This window comes from Pan troglodytes, chromosome 3 (assembly GCF_028858775.2).
Source record: "Pan troglodytes isolate AG18354 chromosome 3, NHGRI_mPanTro3-v2.0_pri, whole genome shotgun sequence".
Taxonomy (NCBI): domain Eukaryota; kingdom Metazoa; phylum Chordata; class Mammalia; order Primates; family Hominidae; genus Pan; species Pan troglodytes.
This window is the reverse complement of record NC_072401.2, coordinates 60,425,044-60,442,500: the sequence shown is the minus strand read 5'-3', so window position 1 is coordinate 60,442,500 and position 17,457 is coordinate 60,425,044. Positions and strand designations below refer to the sequence as shown.

Below are 17,457 nucleotides of genomic sequence, written 5' to 3'. Positions count from 1 at the left end.
ACCCCTTCAAAAAATCAGTGAATCCAGGAGCTGGTTTTTTGAAAAGATCAACAACATTGATAGACCACCAGCAAGACTAATAAAGAAGAAAACAGAGAAGAATCAAATAGATGCAATAAAAAATGATAAAGGGGATATCACCACCGATCCCACAGAAATACAAACTACCATCAGAGAATACTAAAAACACCTCTACACAAATAAACTAGAAAATCTAGAAGAAATGGATAAATTCCTCGACACATACACCCTCCCAAGAATAAACCAGGAAGAAGTTGAATCTCTGAATAGAAAAATAACATGCTCTGAAATAGAGGCAATAATTAATAGCTTACCAACCAAAAGAAGTCCAGGACCAGATAGATTCACAGCTGAGTTCTACCAGAGGTCCAAGGAGGAGCTGGTACCATTCCTTCTGAAACTATTCCAATCAATAGAAAAAGAGGGAATCCTCCCTAACTCATTTTATGAGGCCAGCATCATCCTGATACCAAAGCCTGGCAGAGACACAACAAAAAAAGAGAATTTTAGACCAATAACCCTGATGAACATTGATGCAAAAATCCTCAATAAAATACTGGCAAACTGAATCCAGCAGCACATCAAAAAGCTTATCTACCATGATCAAGTGGGCTTCATCCCTGGGATTCAAGGCTGGTTCAACATATGCAAATCAATAAATGTAATCCAGAGTATAAACAGAACCAAAGACAAAAACCACATGATTATCTCAATAGATGCAGAAAAGGCCTTTGAGAAAATTCAACAGCCTTCATGCTAAAAACTCTCAATAAATTATGTATTGATGGAACATATCTCAAAATAAGGAGAGCCATCTATGACAGACCCACAGCCAATATCATACTGAATGGGCAAAATCTGGAAGCATTCCCTTTGAAAACTGGCACAAGACGGGGATGCCCTCTCTCACCACTCCTATTCAACATAGTGTTGGAAGTTCTGGCCAGGGCAATTAGGCAGGAGAAAGAAAGAAAGGGTATTCAATTAGGAAAAGAGGAAGTCAAGTTATCCCTGTTTGCAGATGACATGGTTGTATATCTAGAAAACCCCATTGTCTCAGCCCAAAATCTCCTTAAGCTGATAAGCAACTTCAGCAAAGTCTCAGGATACAAAATCAATGTACAAAAATCACAAGCGTTCTTATACACCAATAACAGACAAACAGAGAGCCAAATCATGAGTGAATTTCCATTCACAATTGCTTCAAAGAGAATAAAATACCTAGGAATCCAACTTACAAGGGACGTGAAGGACCTCTTCAAGGAGAACTACAAACCACTGCTCAATGAAATAAAAGAGGATACAAACAAATAGAAGAACATTCCATGCTCATGGATAGGAAGAATCAATATTGTGAAAATGGCCACACTGCCCAAGGTCATTTATAGATTCAATGCCATCCTCATTAAGCTACCAATGACTTTCTTCACAGAATTGGAAAAAACTACTTTAAAGTTCATAAGGAACCTAGAAAGAGCCCGCATTGCCAAGTCAATCCTAAGCCAAAAGAACAAAGCTGGAGGCATCACGCTACCTGACTTCAAACTATACTACAAGGCTACAGTAACCAAAACAGCATGGTACTGGACCAAAACAAAGATATAGAACAATGGAACAGAACAGAGCCCTCAGAAATAATACTACACATCTACAATTAGCTGATCTTTGACAAACCTGAGAAAAACAAGCAATGGGGAAAGGATTCCCTATTTAATAAATGGTGCTGGGAAAACTGGCTAGCTATATGTAGAAAGCTGAAACTGGATCCCTTCCTTACACCTTATACAAAAATTAATTCAAGATGGATTAAAGACTTAAACGTTAGACCTAAAACCATAAAAACCCTAGAAGAAAACCTAGGCAATACCATTCAGGACATAGGCATGGGCAAGGACTTCATGTCTAAAACACCAAAAGCAATGGCAACAAAAGACAAAATTGACAAATGGGATCTAATTAAACTAAAGAGCTTCTGCATAGCAAAAGAAACTACCATCAGAGTGAACAGGCAACCTACAGAATGGGAGAAAATTTTTGCAATCTACTCATCTGACAAAGGGCTAATATCCAGAATCTACAAAGAACTCAAACAAATGTACCAGAAAAAAACAAACAAACCCATCAACAAGTGGGCAAAGAATATGAACAGATACTTCTCAAAAGAAGACATTTATGCAGCCAACAGACACATGAAAAAATGCTTATCATCACTGGCCGTCAGGGAAATGCAAATCAAAACCACAATGAGATACCATCTCACACCTGTTAGAATGGCGATCATTAAAAAGTCAGGAAACAACAGGTGCTGGAGAGGATGTGGAGAAATAGGAACAATTTTACACTTTTGGTGGGAGTGTAAACTAGTTCAACCATTGTGGAAGACAGTGTGGCGATTCCTCAGAGATCTAGAACTAGAAATACCATTTGACCTAGCTATCCCATTACTGGGTATATACCCAAAGGGTTATAAATCATGCTACTATAAAGACACATGCACAGGTATGTTTATTGCAGCACTATTCACAATAGCAAAGACTTGGAACCAACCCAAAAGTCCATCAATGATAGACTGGATTAAGAAAATGTGGCACATATATACCATAGAATACTCTGCAGCCATAAAAAATGATGAGTTCATGTCCTTTGTAGGGACATGGATAAAGCTGGAAACCATCATTTTCAGCAAACTATTGCAGGACAAAAAAACGAAACACCTCATGTTCTCACTCATAGGTGGGAATTGAACAGCGAGAACCCTTGGACACAGGAAAGGTAACATCACACACCGGGGCCTGTTGTGGGGTGGAGGGAGGGGGGAGGGATAGCATTAGGAGGTATACGTAATGTAAATGATGAGTTAATGGGTGCAGCACACCAACATGGCACATGTATACATATGTAACAAACCTGCACGTTGTGCACATGTACCCTGGAACTTAAAGTATAATAATAATTAAAAATATATATATATATATAAATATTCCAAGAAAACATAGATCAGAGACCACACAAATAGATATAAGCATGTAATAATAAGTAGAAGGAACATTGGGTCAGGAGGGCAGAGTGGAGATTCAGCCTAGAGAGTCTTCCTTGGGCACCAGATTGGGAAATATTTTGCAGAGGTTATGATCATGACTAGGATATTAAAGGTGCTATTAAGATTAAGTAACTGAAGTTCCCAAATGGTGACCAGAACACAGCAGTAGGTGATTTCTCTGAAGTTCAAACGGGTCTGTTGGGAAAAAGAGGACTCCCCATAAGAAGTAGGTCACAGCCCTCAGGGCTGCTTTTCAGTACAGAGTTCCAGTTCCCAGGTAACCAATCCTACAGAGACTATTGTAGGCGTTTGCCTTTCGGAGACTTAGACATTAGGTATGATATAGAAAAAAGATTTCCAAAATCTGAACTACATGATCGGGGACATGAACTATGTTATCCAAATAGAGGCACTGCAGGAAGATGAGCTATGACTCAGAGAACAACTTGAAACTCGGTAGACAGCAGTGGAACACAGTGTCCTGGGTCAAATTTTCAGCAAAGGGAAATTGGGGCAGAGTTAGGAAATACAGTCTCATTATGAAAACAGCATTTCTTGGACCATGGTACTAGGGAGGGGAACTTAATTCTAAATCATAATATATGGGAGATTAAGTAAAATAAATCCCTTCTTTCTTATCAGTACTAGTGTAGAAAAAGGCAGGAAGAGCCTGTGGTTACATTGTTCCTTTGTTACAAAAAGTTAACAATGAACTTTAGCCTTAGAGAATTTGGAAACTCAGAATCAAAGGAACAAAACTGGGATCTGATTAATAACATTGAAAAGAATCAACATATTAAAAGCATATTATTCTCCTTTAGAAATTCAGTTGATTGCCCAAATCAATTCATAACTGCCCTCGTTTCAATCAACTACAGACAATCTCTTATTTCTTCAGATTTGTGATTTAGACACTTTAAATCTCTGTGCGGAATTGAAGTGCAGTTTTGGACATTTCTGTCTTATAAATAGCATCAAATTTCTCATTTTGGGCCACGGTGAAGTAATTCTTCCAGTCACCAGCCATCCCTAAATATAAATAAAAAAACATAGGAAAGAATAAAATATTTCCATAAAAAGAAATCAGTATATACCAAAGGAAAAGATTAGAAGGCCTAAAGAAAGACCTTCCTTTTATTTGAATGAATTCAAACAGTCTTTAAATTGTATTAACCTTTAAATTTTTAAGCCTTTTAAAAATTGAATAATTTTTTCCATCTGGAAAGGTGGTTTATAATTAAATAGAGTCTGACATTTGAAGAGGCATTCTGAGAAAGACTAATTTTCTTGTTTAAATTCCTGGGCTTTACAATAGTTTCCCAAGAGTGATAATTTTACTGTTTCTAATGGTCGTAGGTCATGAGATTATCACTGAGCACTTGGATCAATAGTCAGGCATATTTTATTTCACAAAGTAATTTTTGGAAACTAGACAAAAAATTAGTCATCAGCACAGCAAAACTGTGAAATAAAAAGTTGATAAGTATCATTTCCTAGAATTTATAAACAAGGATGCTATGATATGGAGATGACAGTTGTTTTTCCTAAATTCACTAGGCTTGTTCTTTATTTGTAATTTAGGTGGGAATAATAACATTAATATCAAATATATAACATCCTGGAACCATGTTTTTTAAAGTAAATCTTTGAGGATAAAAATTTAAATTTAATCTCTCATACTTGGGTATTTATAAATATGTGTTCGGAAAATGAATAAACTTTTAATGTACTGCCAATATTTTTAGAGAAAAACATCTCACTATTTTATGAAATAGTAATACATCATATTAAATTACAAGCTATATTAATCCACAGTGGTTTGATAAAACTTCCAAGTCTTTTAAAAGAAAAACATTCCTATAGATATGCTTGTTTCCCTAGTTGTTACATTTTGTTCTATGTTCACCAGATGTCAATAGCTCTGGAATTCAACATAGGGTTGAATAAGGGTTCAACATAAACATACTGGGGCTAATGCATCCGTAAGGATGTCATTAAAAACAGAGGAGAACACAGATTTAAGCAATTAAAAGTTATATATAAATCATTCCAGTGATCTGATCTGCATATAAATTTTATAATATACGCAAACACATTTACTTCACAAAAGAACTTTTGATAAATGCTGGCCAAAGACCAGGTTTTTCTGTTTGTTATAATTTAGGACATATGAATAAACATTGGACATAATCTATCCCACCCTCATAATAATAACATTGATTTATCTAATATGGCATCTTTCAAGATTCAGTGTGCCTGGCACATTTGTTCATACTTAACTTCTTTCAGCATTCATTCATGTACATGCCCCTTGCACTACATGGTGAGCTTCTTGAGTCAAAGATATGTATCATTTACCTTTGAATCTTTTAAAGAATATGTGCTGTATATAGTTATTCATGAAGAAGTTTTTCTATATGCAAATTAATGAATGAGTACTCTAAATGTTTACTGGATACATCAGGGAAGGAAGGAAGGAAGGAAGAACGGAAGAATAGAAGGAAGGAAGGAAGGTCAAACTATTTAGACTAATTATGTTTTTTACTTCTGTATGCATTATTTATTGTGAGAAAATATCCTAAATGCTTACATATCATTTACTGTAATCCTCCCCGGAAACTTTTGCCACAGGTGTTATTATATTATCTATTTTGCCAGTGATGTAATCAGAGCTTTGGCAGGTTAATTAATGTATTCAGGGTAATAGGTTCAGGGAATGGCGTAGCCTGGATAAACCTCAGATCAATCTGACCACAAAAGTATGTTCTTAACCCCCTAGAGAAGGGACATAAAGACTACCTTCAATATTAGAACAGCAAGTGCTTTTTTTCTGTTGAGGTTGGAGAAGCCATAGAATCCAGATATTGAGCTTGTCTTCTTTATGTCTACATCATAATTAGATGTCATGAAATGGCATCAATTTTCATATGATTTGAGATAAAATTTCTGGGAAATTATATTCACGTATCTATCACAATGAGAATTTGCCTTGTTTAATAAAGATTTATTTTCTGATTCTTCTACCAGGAAAAAGAATATATATGTACATGTAAACAATTGACCCTTGAACAATACAGACTTGCGCTGGCCAGGTTCACTTATATGCATTTTTTTTCAACTAAAAGCAATAAAAAATACAGTATTTGCATGATGAGAAACCCACCCACATGTTTTGAGTGCCAATTTTCATATAGGCAGGTTCTAGTATATTCAGAGGCAGAGTTCCTGGAACCAATCCCCCACATATAGCAAGGGATGACTGTCCATACACATCCATTTACATCTGTGTATAAGCATACAGATAAGATATATATACATCAGTCTTCTTTGCTCAAACTTATAATGCATACAATTTTTGATGAAAAATATACCTGCTTTCTTACTCTAGAAGTTATTTTTAATAGGTTAAATATATTGTTTTTAGAAAAGAAAGAGCATACTTTGAAAACACTAGGACTATTTGCTACCTTAATAAGTTAACAAACAACTTTCCAAAAAATTAATCATATTACTCAAAATTGGCAGTTTTGTTTCATCTGTTAATATGCACAATACATTCCTAAGGTTATGCTTACTTCCTAGCATATAAATTGAAATTCTACCCCTCTCCCTCCAATTCAATCAAAGATATTGAAAACAGATCGTGGCATTATTAAGTGGATAACTTCTCAAAGTTATTTAAGTTAGTAATTTGTTAAATGTATTGTTATTATTAACACATTTTTGACATATATTATGTGTAATAAGCCACAATAAACAGACTACTCAAATGGAAGTAACGTATTTCAACAGTAAATGCCATATTCTTCTAAGTTAAATTTAGACTCTATGTTACTAATAGTTTAGACAGTATTTGCAGAGGGCTCAACTTCTTATAAGGTCAAATAACAGTTTCTCCTTTTGGTGAATTATTTTTAATGCAATTACCATGGTTTTCTAAGTGATATGGGGACTTTAAAGACTATGGTACTGTACTAAGTGAAATTAGTATTTCACTGAGGAGCAGAAGGAAGGAAGCTTATCTATGCCATCTTAGACAAAGATTGAAGGGAGTAAGAATGACAAATTTGGAATTGCTCACATCAGAGTTGCCAAAACCACTCTCATTTAGCACAGTAGTAAATAGAAGAATAAATATTTATCATATATTCAAGGTATTCTAGTAATAGGTTTACATGCATTGTTTCATTTAATAATTTTGAATCTCAGCAACTTTTGGTGGTAGGTATTTACTATAAAGCTTAAACAGGCTAAGAAACTTAGTAGATATCACAGAACTAATCCTTAGCTCATGATAATTCATAAGAAAGTACAAAAGGGAAATTAAACCCAGCAAAGTATTTACCTTTACGCATAAAAGGGGATTTGCTATGATCCATCACTGTAGTTGGTAGATGTGTATAATTTACCAAAGGATTGTCCTTCATCACTTCAAATGAGGTGTGATGGATGATCCTATCCAAGATCTCATCATTCAGGTTCTTCTCTAGAAATCTAATGATCTTCTTGATTTCCTCCTTTGGATTCTATTAGTGGGTAAAACCCAAGACAATAAACAAGTAACTCACACAATGTGAATATTTATAAAACATTTATAATCCGTTTTTTTAAATGTTGACTCTGAATAGTATAGGAAATCCATATTTGTTTGGGTTTTTCTCAATTTTTAAATAAACTAATCATAAAATATTAAAAATCAAGAATATCTGTTATATTTTCTGTGTCAGTCCTCTCTGACAGAAGAATAAGATCAGAACTTAAGGTGTGTCAGTGGTTAGAATGAGTAAACGAGCAGACATGATGATAGTAGAGAGAAGCCCAAAATTAAAGATAGTAGTTGTGCTAGGAAAACACATAGATGGACAGGCAAATAGAGAACATTTTCTTTTTGGGGTCAAAAATATTTGGAGAATAATTTGGCTAATCCTAAAATATTAATGATGATAGTAGTCCAGGGATCGCCAACCCACTGGCCTCAGATCAGTACCAATCAGTGGCCTGTTAGGAACTGGGCCACATAGGAAGATGTGAGTGGTGGAAGAGCAAGCACTACTGCCTGAGCTCTGCCTCCTGTTAGATCAGTGGTGCCATTAGATTCTCAGAGGAGCATGAACCTTATTGTGAATTGAGTATGTGAGGGATCTAAGTTGCACACTCCTTATGAGAATCTAACTAATGCCCAATGATCTGATGAAACAGTTTCATCTGGAAACCATCCATATACAGCCCCCTTGCACCCTGTTCATGGAAAAATTGTCTTCCACAAATCCCGTCCCTGGTGCCAAAAATGCTGGGAACATCTGTGTTAGTCTATAGACCAGTAGAAGTTAAAGCAGAGTCCTGGCTCTGGCTGAATCTTCCTCTGATCTGTTATTCTTTTACCTCACTTATTAGGAATGCATGTAGATACTCATAAACATGTTGTAAATTACTGGACTTTTTTTCAAATTTTATTATTCATGTATATTCTATAATTTTCTTCCATTATTGTTGTTGCATTAAACTTCTCTATAATATTATCTACAACTGATTTTATGGTAGAAGAAAAATATTGTCTGTTAATGCAATGTATGTTGCAAGTTTGAAGGAAATTGTAAATATATGGACATGCTTAAAGAGGTAACCGGTTAGACTATAAATCAAAATGAGTAAGTTTATTTGAATAAAGCATTTTAGCTAAATAAAGACAGAAATGGTCTCAAATGTTATGTGGGAAACAGTGTAATGGTTGATTTGGAATTTGAATAACAGCCAAACAGAGAGAATGTATTTCTTAGTCTTATGGAGAAAAGGGACTATTGCCAGAAGCTAAAATTGTTCTTTTCATAAAGCTTTTAAGTGGTGCTCTGCTGTCCAAAACATGAAGAGAGTTATTTGTTAGAGAGCTGGAATAATTTTCTCTCTTATGAGGAATTTATAACTTATCTCTGGCTAAACAAACTCTCAAGAGACATATCACTTTGTTACAGTAGTTTCATAAACCATGCAAGGTTTTGCAGCTGTGTGGTATGAGCAAATTAACATTAATACTCTCAAACCCTGTGTAAACGGACAATGATAAGACATAGATCACAGATTCTTTATGGGATGTGGACAACTGTGATGGAGAATGAAAACTTGGGCAGTGAATAAAATCTCAGAGGATTCTTTGTGCTAAGATACGAGAAACCCCTGGGAGTTTCTCAAAACCACCTAAAGCAAGTAATATTTCACATGGGGCCAAATTTCTGTGTTATGTAAAGTAGGATTAATGCCATTAAAGTTTTGGATATTACCACTCACTCATTTATTTATTGAAACAATCAATGATCCACGCAAGTAACCTTGAGCCCCTGTTTATGTTGTATGCACTGTATTAAGTACTGGGATGTAGTTACAAAGAAGACAAACTTTGTAATTTTCATTGTAGATCTGAAAGTATTCTAACTTGTATGTTCAGGCTTTTATAAGTAAGGAACTAATTTCAACATGTTTACCTGTTGTGTGTATGTCTGTGTGTATTTGACCAATTTAAGTAGAAGAGTTCCATAATGTGGCATGAAAATTTGTAGTTGTATTTAATTAATACTACTTCATACTAGATAGATGATTACAAGTTTCTACACTAAGAGTGAGGTAGTAAGGAAGTAAATGAGGGAATACTTTGAAAGATACAATAGATACCCTATCTGAACCAATTGAATGTGCAAAATATAGGAAACAAAGACAGTAAGAATAACTTTTATTGTTGAGAGAGAACAAAATAGTAAAAATATTACATGTTGGAGAGAAAGAAAAGTTTAGTTTTGAGCATGTTAAATTTAATACGAGCATGGGCTAGAAAATCGAGGTTGAAGTGAAAATGCAGGCACAGATAAGGGATGATTAGCACATAAATAGTTGTGAAAACAATAAGCGTGGAAGGGGTAACTCGAATATAGCAAACAATTTTTAAAAACAATGTTAAAATATTAATGGGTAGATATCTAAGGATAACTATAAGCATGTGATATCCTGGTAAATATAGGAAATAATTGCAGAAGAAAGAGTGGTCAGATATAACACAGTGGCTAAGAAATAAGAGGAATAAAAATAATTCTTTTCACAATTAGAAACTCATTAATTATAGCAAGATTTGGGTAAAAACACGTGGTGGATAGGCAAAGCAATCATCATTTTGGACTCGATAGACTAAGTTGGAAAGCAAATATCAATCCTTTTACAGCACGATGCAGTGGGGAAATTATCCAGAATCCATATCTACCATTTTACCTCTTTCATATCTTCATAGTACAAAAAAAGTATTGGGTGTTCTTCCTTTTTCTTCCACCAGTTTTTAACATGAGTAAACCAGGAACCATAGGCCACTAAAACCAGATAAAAGTCTATTTTCATAAACATTCATCAAATTAAATATTTCTGTCTGAATAGTAAATCAAATTGTGAAAACATTTTGAATTTAGTAACCAAAGGAAGTGAGAATATGAGGACAATCTTAAAAAGTAAAATTAGCTATTTATGGATATATAAACATCAGATATTTTTTAATGTCAAGTGCAAAGAAAGCATTTCAGACAAAAATACACTGACCTCCAAAAAGTTATACTTAGTCTCATAAAGAAGAAAACTATTTTCTTAAAAAGTACTCATATCAACTATTTACCTAAGTACTATAAATATGACATATGCATTAACAGATCTAACTAATTGCTTAAGCAAGTTACACAATGTCTATTGTGAGGAGAGACTGATAATGGATTTCTAGCAACTGAGAACAGATTATAGAATACTTTTGTATGCCAATGATTAATACTAGTTTTATAAATTGAAGGTCATAGTAAAAATATTAGATGCATTAGATTTAGTTTTTTAGATAATATTTGAACATACTTTTCACTAGATTGGAAAAATAAGTATTTTGAAAGTCATAAAAGTTATTGTTAATAGTATTATTAAAATAAAAAATACTTATCAATTTTAAGATAAAGTCCACATACCTTTTCCAGTTAAGAATTTCTCCAGATATTCTTCCCAGGTACCAGGAAAAGGTTGTAAATTATTCATTAAGTCAAAATGGTAATATGAGACTGAAACATCCTTGGCATTACGAGCCAGATAAATCATCTGCAGTGGGGGGCGGGGGTAGGAGAAAAAAATAAGATAAAAGACATTTTGTTTAGGAAAAAATTAACCTACACGCATGTAAAATAGCAGAGTACTTTTTCAAATAGAAATTGTGGGCCAGGGAGGCCCTTCTATTAACAGCTAAAATATAGAATCAATTCAAGTGATTTTCAATACAGCAATGCATTTTTGAGATTAGAACCATCGAGCTATAGAGGTTTTGAAACAAAGATTTCAGTTTCTGGCCACTTGACACTGTGAAGCACAAATAGACCACTGTGGCTTCTGGAAGATCTGCAAGGTCCTAGAACACACATTATCAAGAAAATGACACTGTGACTAAAGAGAATACCAGCAAATTGAAAATAACAAAATTGTGGGAAAAAAATAAAAGTTTTCACTTTTCACTTCTACCAGTGAAATACCTAGAAAAATATTAGGTGCTGATAAAAATATATAGAAAGGAAAAGAAGGTAAAGATATTAAAAGGCATTAAAATAAGTTTGGGGCATCCAGTTCAGAAACTAGAAGGTATAGACTCACTATTTTCTACTTTGCTACTCTTTTTTTTTTTTTTTTTTTTTGAGACGCTCTGTCGCCCAGGCTGGAGTGCAGTGGTGCGATCTCAGCTCACTGCAAGCTCCGCCTCCCAGGTTCAGGCCATCCTCCTGCCTCAGCCTCCGGAGTAGCTGTGACTACAGGCGCCTGCCACCACGCCTGGCTAATTTTTTGTATTTTTAGTAGAGATGGGGTTTCACCGTGTTAGCCAGGATGGTCTCGATCTCCTGAGCTCATGATCCGCCCTCCTCGGCCTCCCAAAGTGCTGGGATTACAGGCATGAGCCATCGTGCCCGGCCTTTTCTATTCTTAATGTCACTAAAGCCCTGGAAATTATTCAACTTACAATGATACAAGAACTCTAAAAGCATACTGGACAAAGAGCTGAGTAATGCCAATGTGGTGAGTTCCTCCTAGGTGTCCTTTTTATCTCCTATATACTCTTGGATTGGGCAGCAAAAAGGACTGTGACCTGGAACCATTTACAGGCATACACGAAACAAAAAAAATATCTAGGAAAACCTGCTCTCCCTGGTCAAAGGATTAGGAAAGAGGAAGCCCAACAGAGACATAGTGGAGAATTCCAAACTCTGCTCCACACCCGGGTCTCTGTAGGTGAACTAACTCACTGCCAGTAATGGCAATGAAGTACTGGGCCATTCAAACTCCTGCGATATAAACGGGGCTTTATGAGCAGTCCCGCCCATTCACAGTGATGACATCAGAGAAGCCCTGTTTCTCCCAGGCCCGAAGGCTTCTCTCCAATTTTCAAAAAGTCAGCTAACAAGAGCGGGAAGTCCAGGAAAGTACCTTATACCCCTTTTATGTGGCATCAGCAGGGATGGTACAGTATGTCCAGCAGCCCCAGAAATCAAATAAGCAAGAAAAACAAAACTGAGATGAATCAAATGTTAAGTTATCTGACAAAGATTTAAAGTAGCTATCATAAAAAAGCGTCAACATTCCATTCCAAGTTGTCTTGGAGGGTGGACCAATCATTCCCCACACCTCAAAAGGAATATCAAATTTGCCAACTACCTACACACAGAAAGTACCTTCATGAGAACCAAAAATCAGGTGAGCACTCACAGTACCTAGTTTTAACTTCATATCACTAAAACAGCCACTGAAGATGATAGGAAAGACAGTCTTAGAATTGCTATTTCCATGCCTCCCCCAACCCTTAGTAGCAGCCGTGTGGCATGGTGAGAATCTGTGCACTTGGGAGAGGGAGAGCACAGCAATTATGAGACATTGCATTGAACTCAGTGCTGCCCTGTCACAGTGGAAAGCAAAACTAGACTGAACTCAGCTGACAGCCTTCCATGAAGGTAAGCATATAGACCAATCCTATCTAGAGGGGAATCACACGTCCCAGTGGTAGAAATATGAGTTCCAGCAAGCCTCACCACCATAGGCTAAAGTGCTCTGCACCTGTAAATAAACTTGAAAGACAGTCTAGACCACATACTTCTAGACATGTTCTAGTGCTGAGATGGCCTCAGAGCCAGTGGACTTGGAGGGTACAAGACACACTGAGACATACAAGACTAAGGGACTGCTTGTGCCACCCTTCCCCAAACTCCAGGCTGCACAGTTGGTGGATTCAAAAGAGATCCCTACTTTCCACTTGAGCAGAGGAGAGGGAAGAGCAAAGAGGACTTCGTCTTACATCTTGGATACCAGCTCAGCGACAGTGGGATAAGGTACCAGTCTGAGTTATGAGGCTCCTATTCACACAAATATATATATCCATATGGTATACCCACAAAAGTTAAAAATTGAAAAAAAATTTAAAATAAATGAAAAAATAGAAAAGAAATTGGAGTTATATTTGTAAAGTTAAATATATGGAAATTATAGATCTGCAATGTATAATAACTGAAATAAATAAATAAATCACTAGATGGACCGAATAGTGTAATGGCAGTGTTAGAGGACAGAATCAGCAAACATGAAGGTATATCAATAGAATTTACTCAATGTTAACAACACAGAGAAAATAGAATAAAGACAATAAAGAGAAACTTAGGAACCTGTGGGACAATAACAAAAGGCCTAACATTTGTATGTTTAGAGTTACACAATGATAGGTGGAAGAGTAAGGAACTGAAACAGTATTTGGAGAATTGGTGACCAAAAACTTCCCATAAGTGTTGAAATAAATAAATCAATATATCTAAGAAGTTGTGTGAACTCAAAAAAAGGAAAAAAAAAACTATGTCAAGAAACATCATAAAAATACTTCTAAAATTTAAAGATGAATAAAACTCTTGGAAAAAAAAGCCAGATATACAGCACATTGCATAATAAAAATCACCAATTCAAATGACAAGTTTCTCATCTAAAACCATGAAGGCCAAAGGGAAATAGCGCAATAGTTTTTCAAGTGCAGAAAGTAATATATTGTCAATTCCAAATCCTGTATCCAGTAAAACTGTTCTCACTCAAGAAGGGAAAAAAGACATTCTCAGAAAAAGGAAAACTAAGAGAATCAATTGCTAGCAGACCTATCTTATGAAATAGCTAAGGGAAGTTCTCCAAACAGAAAGAAAATGACAGTAGAAAGATGAAAACTTTAGAAAGGAAAAAGAAAAAGAAAATGGGTAAAAATAGAAGTAAACATAGTAGCTAATCACTCACCCAATGCATTTCTTAAGTCATATTTTACAATTGAGGCAAAAGTTACATTATCTGATGCGGTGTTCAGTTTATGTACAGGATCACTTGGGACCATTATGTTGAAAATACGGAGATAGTAAAGGGGCCTAAATGGAAGTAAGGTATTTACACTTCACTTAAAGTGAGAAAATGTTGACACCATTAGACTGTGATGAATTATGTATATTTATGGCAATAGCTAAAGCAGTCACTAAGAAAACTATACACAAATATATTCAAAAATATTATAAATAAATAAAAATGAACTCCAAAATGTTTAGGTACAACCAAGGAAAGGAAGAAAAAGAAAATAAACGAGATACAGAAAGAACAAACAAATAACGTGATAAATATAAGTCCTAAAATGCCAATAATGTCTTTATTTATTTATAATTTTTAACTTTTAGGTCCAGTGGGCGCATGTGCAGATTTGTTGCATATTTGTGTGTCACTGGGGTTTTGTGTACAAATGATTTCGTCACCCAGGTAGTGAGCATATTACCTGATAGGCAGTTTTTTGACTTGTACCCTCTTACCACCCTTCACCCTCAATTATACCCTGGTGTCTATTGCTCCCATCTTTGTGTCCACGTATACTCAAGGTTTACCTTCCATGCATAAGTGAGAATGTATGGTATTTGATTTTCTGCTCCTAAATTAATTTGCTTAGAATAATGGCCTCCAGCTGCATCCATGTTGCTGCAGAAAACATGATTTCCTTTTCCTTATGGCTGTTTAGTATTCCGTGGTGTATACACACCACATTTTCTTTATGTGCTCCACCATTAATGCGTATTGTATTAATAAGTTTTCACTCTGCTATAAAGAACTGTGTGAGACTAGATAATTTATAAAGGAAAGAGGATTAACTGACTCACAGTTCTGCATTGCTGGAGAAGCCTCAGGAAACTTACAATCATGGCAGAAGCAAAAGAGAAGCAGGTACCTTCTTCACAGGGTGATAGGACGGAGTGAGTCCAAGCAGGGGAAACACCAGACACTTATAAAACCATCAGGTCTTCTGAGAACTCACTCACTATCATGAGAACATCATGGGGGAAACTGCCCTCATGATCCAATTACCTCCACCTGTTCCCTCCCATGACACATGGGGATTATTACAATTCAAGATGAGATTTGGGTGGGAACACAGAGCCAAGCCATATCATTCTGCCATGGTCCCTCCCATATCTCATGTCCTCACATTTCAAAACACAATTATGTGCTTCCAACAGTCCCCCAAAATCTTAACTTAATCCAGCATTAACCCAAAAGTCCAAGTCCAAAGTCTCATCTGAAATAAGGCAAGTCCCTTCTGCCTATGAGCATGTAAAATTGAAAGTCAGTTATTACTTACTAGATACAGTGGGAGTACAGGCATTGGGTATAGACACCCATTCCAAATGGGAAAAAAATGGTTGAAACAAAAGGGGCTAGAGGCTCCATTCAAGACAAATCAAATGGGGCAGTCAATAAACCTTAAAGTTCCAAAATGATCTCCTTTGAGTCCATGGCTCACATCCAGATTAGGCTGATGTAAGAGGTAGGCTCCCACGACCTTGGTCAGCTCCACCCCTATGGCTTTGCAAGGTACAGCCCCTCTCCTGGCTGCTTTCACAGCTGGTGTTGAGTGTGTACAGCTTTTCCAAGTGCACAGTGCAACTCTCAGTGGATCCACTATTCTAGGGTCTGGGGGATGGTGGACCTCTTCTCACAGCTCCACTAGGTGATGCCCCAGTAGGGACTCTGTGTGGAGGCTCCAATCCCACATTTCCCTTCTGCACTGCCCTACCAGAGGTTCTCCATGAGAGCTCCGCCCATGAAGCACACCTCTGCCTGGAGATCCAGGTGTTTCCACATATGCTTTGGAATCTAGGCAGAGGTTCCCAAACCTCAATTCTTGACTTCAGTGCACCCACAAGCTCAACACCATGTGGAAGCTGCCAAAGCCTGGGGCTTGCACCCTCAGAATCCACACGGCCCAAGCTGTACATTGGCCCCTTTTAGCCACAGTTGGAAGGTCTGGGACACAGGTCACCAAGTCCCTAGACTGCACATAGCAGGAGGGCCCTGGGTCTGGCCTGTGAAACCATTTTTTCTTCCTAGGCCTCTGGGCCTGTGATGGGAGAGGCTACTGCAAAGGTCTCTGACATGCCTTGGAGACCTTTACCACATTGTCTAGGTGATTAGCATTTGGCTTCTTTTTACTTATGCAAATTTCTGCAGTCAACTGGCTTGAATTTCTCCCCAGAAAATAGGTTTTTCTTTTCTACTGCATCATCAGGCTGCAAATTTTCCAACTTTTATGCTCTGCTTTCTGTTGAATGCTTTGCCACTTAGAAATTTCAAAGTTCTACTGATCTCTAGGGCAGAGGCAAAATGCTGCCAGTCTCTTTGATAAAGCATAGCAAGAGTGACCTTTACTCAAGTTCCCAACAAGTTCCTCTTCTCCATCTAAGACCACCTCAGCCTGGACTTCATTGTACATATCACTATCAGCATTTTGGTCAAAACCATTCAATAATTTTCTAGGAAGTTCCAAACTTTTCCACATCTTCCAGTGTTCTGAGCCCTCCAAGTCTCTAGGAAGTTCCAAACTTTCCCACATTTTCTTGTCGTCTTCTGAGTCCTTCAAACTGTTCCAACCTCAGCCCATTACCCAGTTCCAAAGTCACTTCCAGATTTTCTGGTATGTTTAATAGTAGTGCCCCACTACCTCAGTACCAATTTACTGTATTAGTTCATTCTCACACTGCTATAAAGAACTGCCTGAGAATGGATTATTTATAAAGGAAAGAAGTTTACTTGACTCACAGTTTCCTATTGCTTGCGAGGCCCCAGGAAACTTACAATCATGGTGGAAGGCAAAGGAGAAGCAGGTATCTTCTTTATAGGGTGGCAGGACAGAGGGAGTTTTAGCAAGGGAAATGCCAGGTACTTATAAAACTATCAGGTCTTGTGAGAACTCACTCACTATCATGATAACAGCACAGAGAAACCAACCCAATGATTCAATTACCTCCACCTGGTCCTGCCCTTGTCACATGAGGATTATTACAATTCAAGGTGAGATT

At 36.6% G+C, this 17,457-nt stretch overlaps 1 protein-coding gene across 3 annotated transcripts in view; it reads right to left on the bottom strand.

Annotated features, from left to right (window-relative positions):
• SULT1B1 (sulfotransferase family 1B member 1) overlaps positions 1–17,457 on the bottom strand; it is a 57,470-nt gene that overhangs the window by 19,733 nt on the left and 20,280 nt on the right. For 2 of the 3 annotated variants that reach the window (XM_016951619.3, XM_016951617.3), the window contains 4 exons: positions 11,038–11,164; positions 10,313–10,407; positions 7,407–7,587; positions 6,045–6,344 (listed from right to left, as the gene is read on the bottom strand). In XM_016951619.3, the coding sequence (XP_016807108.2) occupies positions 6,160–6,344; positions 7,407–7,587; positions 10,313–10,407; positions 11,038–11,164 (588 nt within the window). In that variant the 3' untranslated portion in view covers positions 6,045–6,159. Of the gene's footprint in view, positions 1–6,044; positions 6,345–7,406; positions 7,588–10,312; positions 10,408–11,037; positions 11,165–17,457 lie in introns of those variants that run through there. The other variant, XM_054683043.1, reaches the window with a different exon arrangement.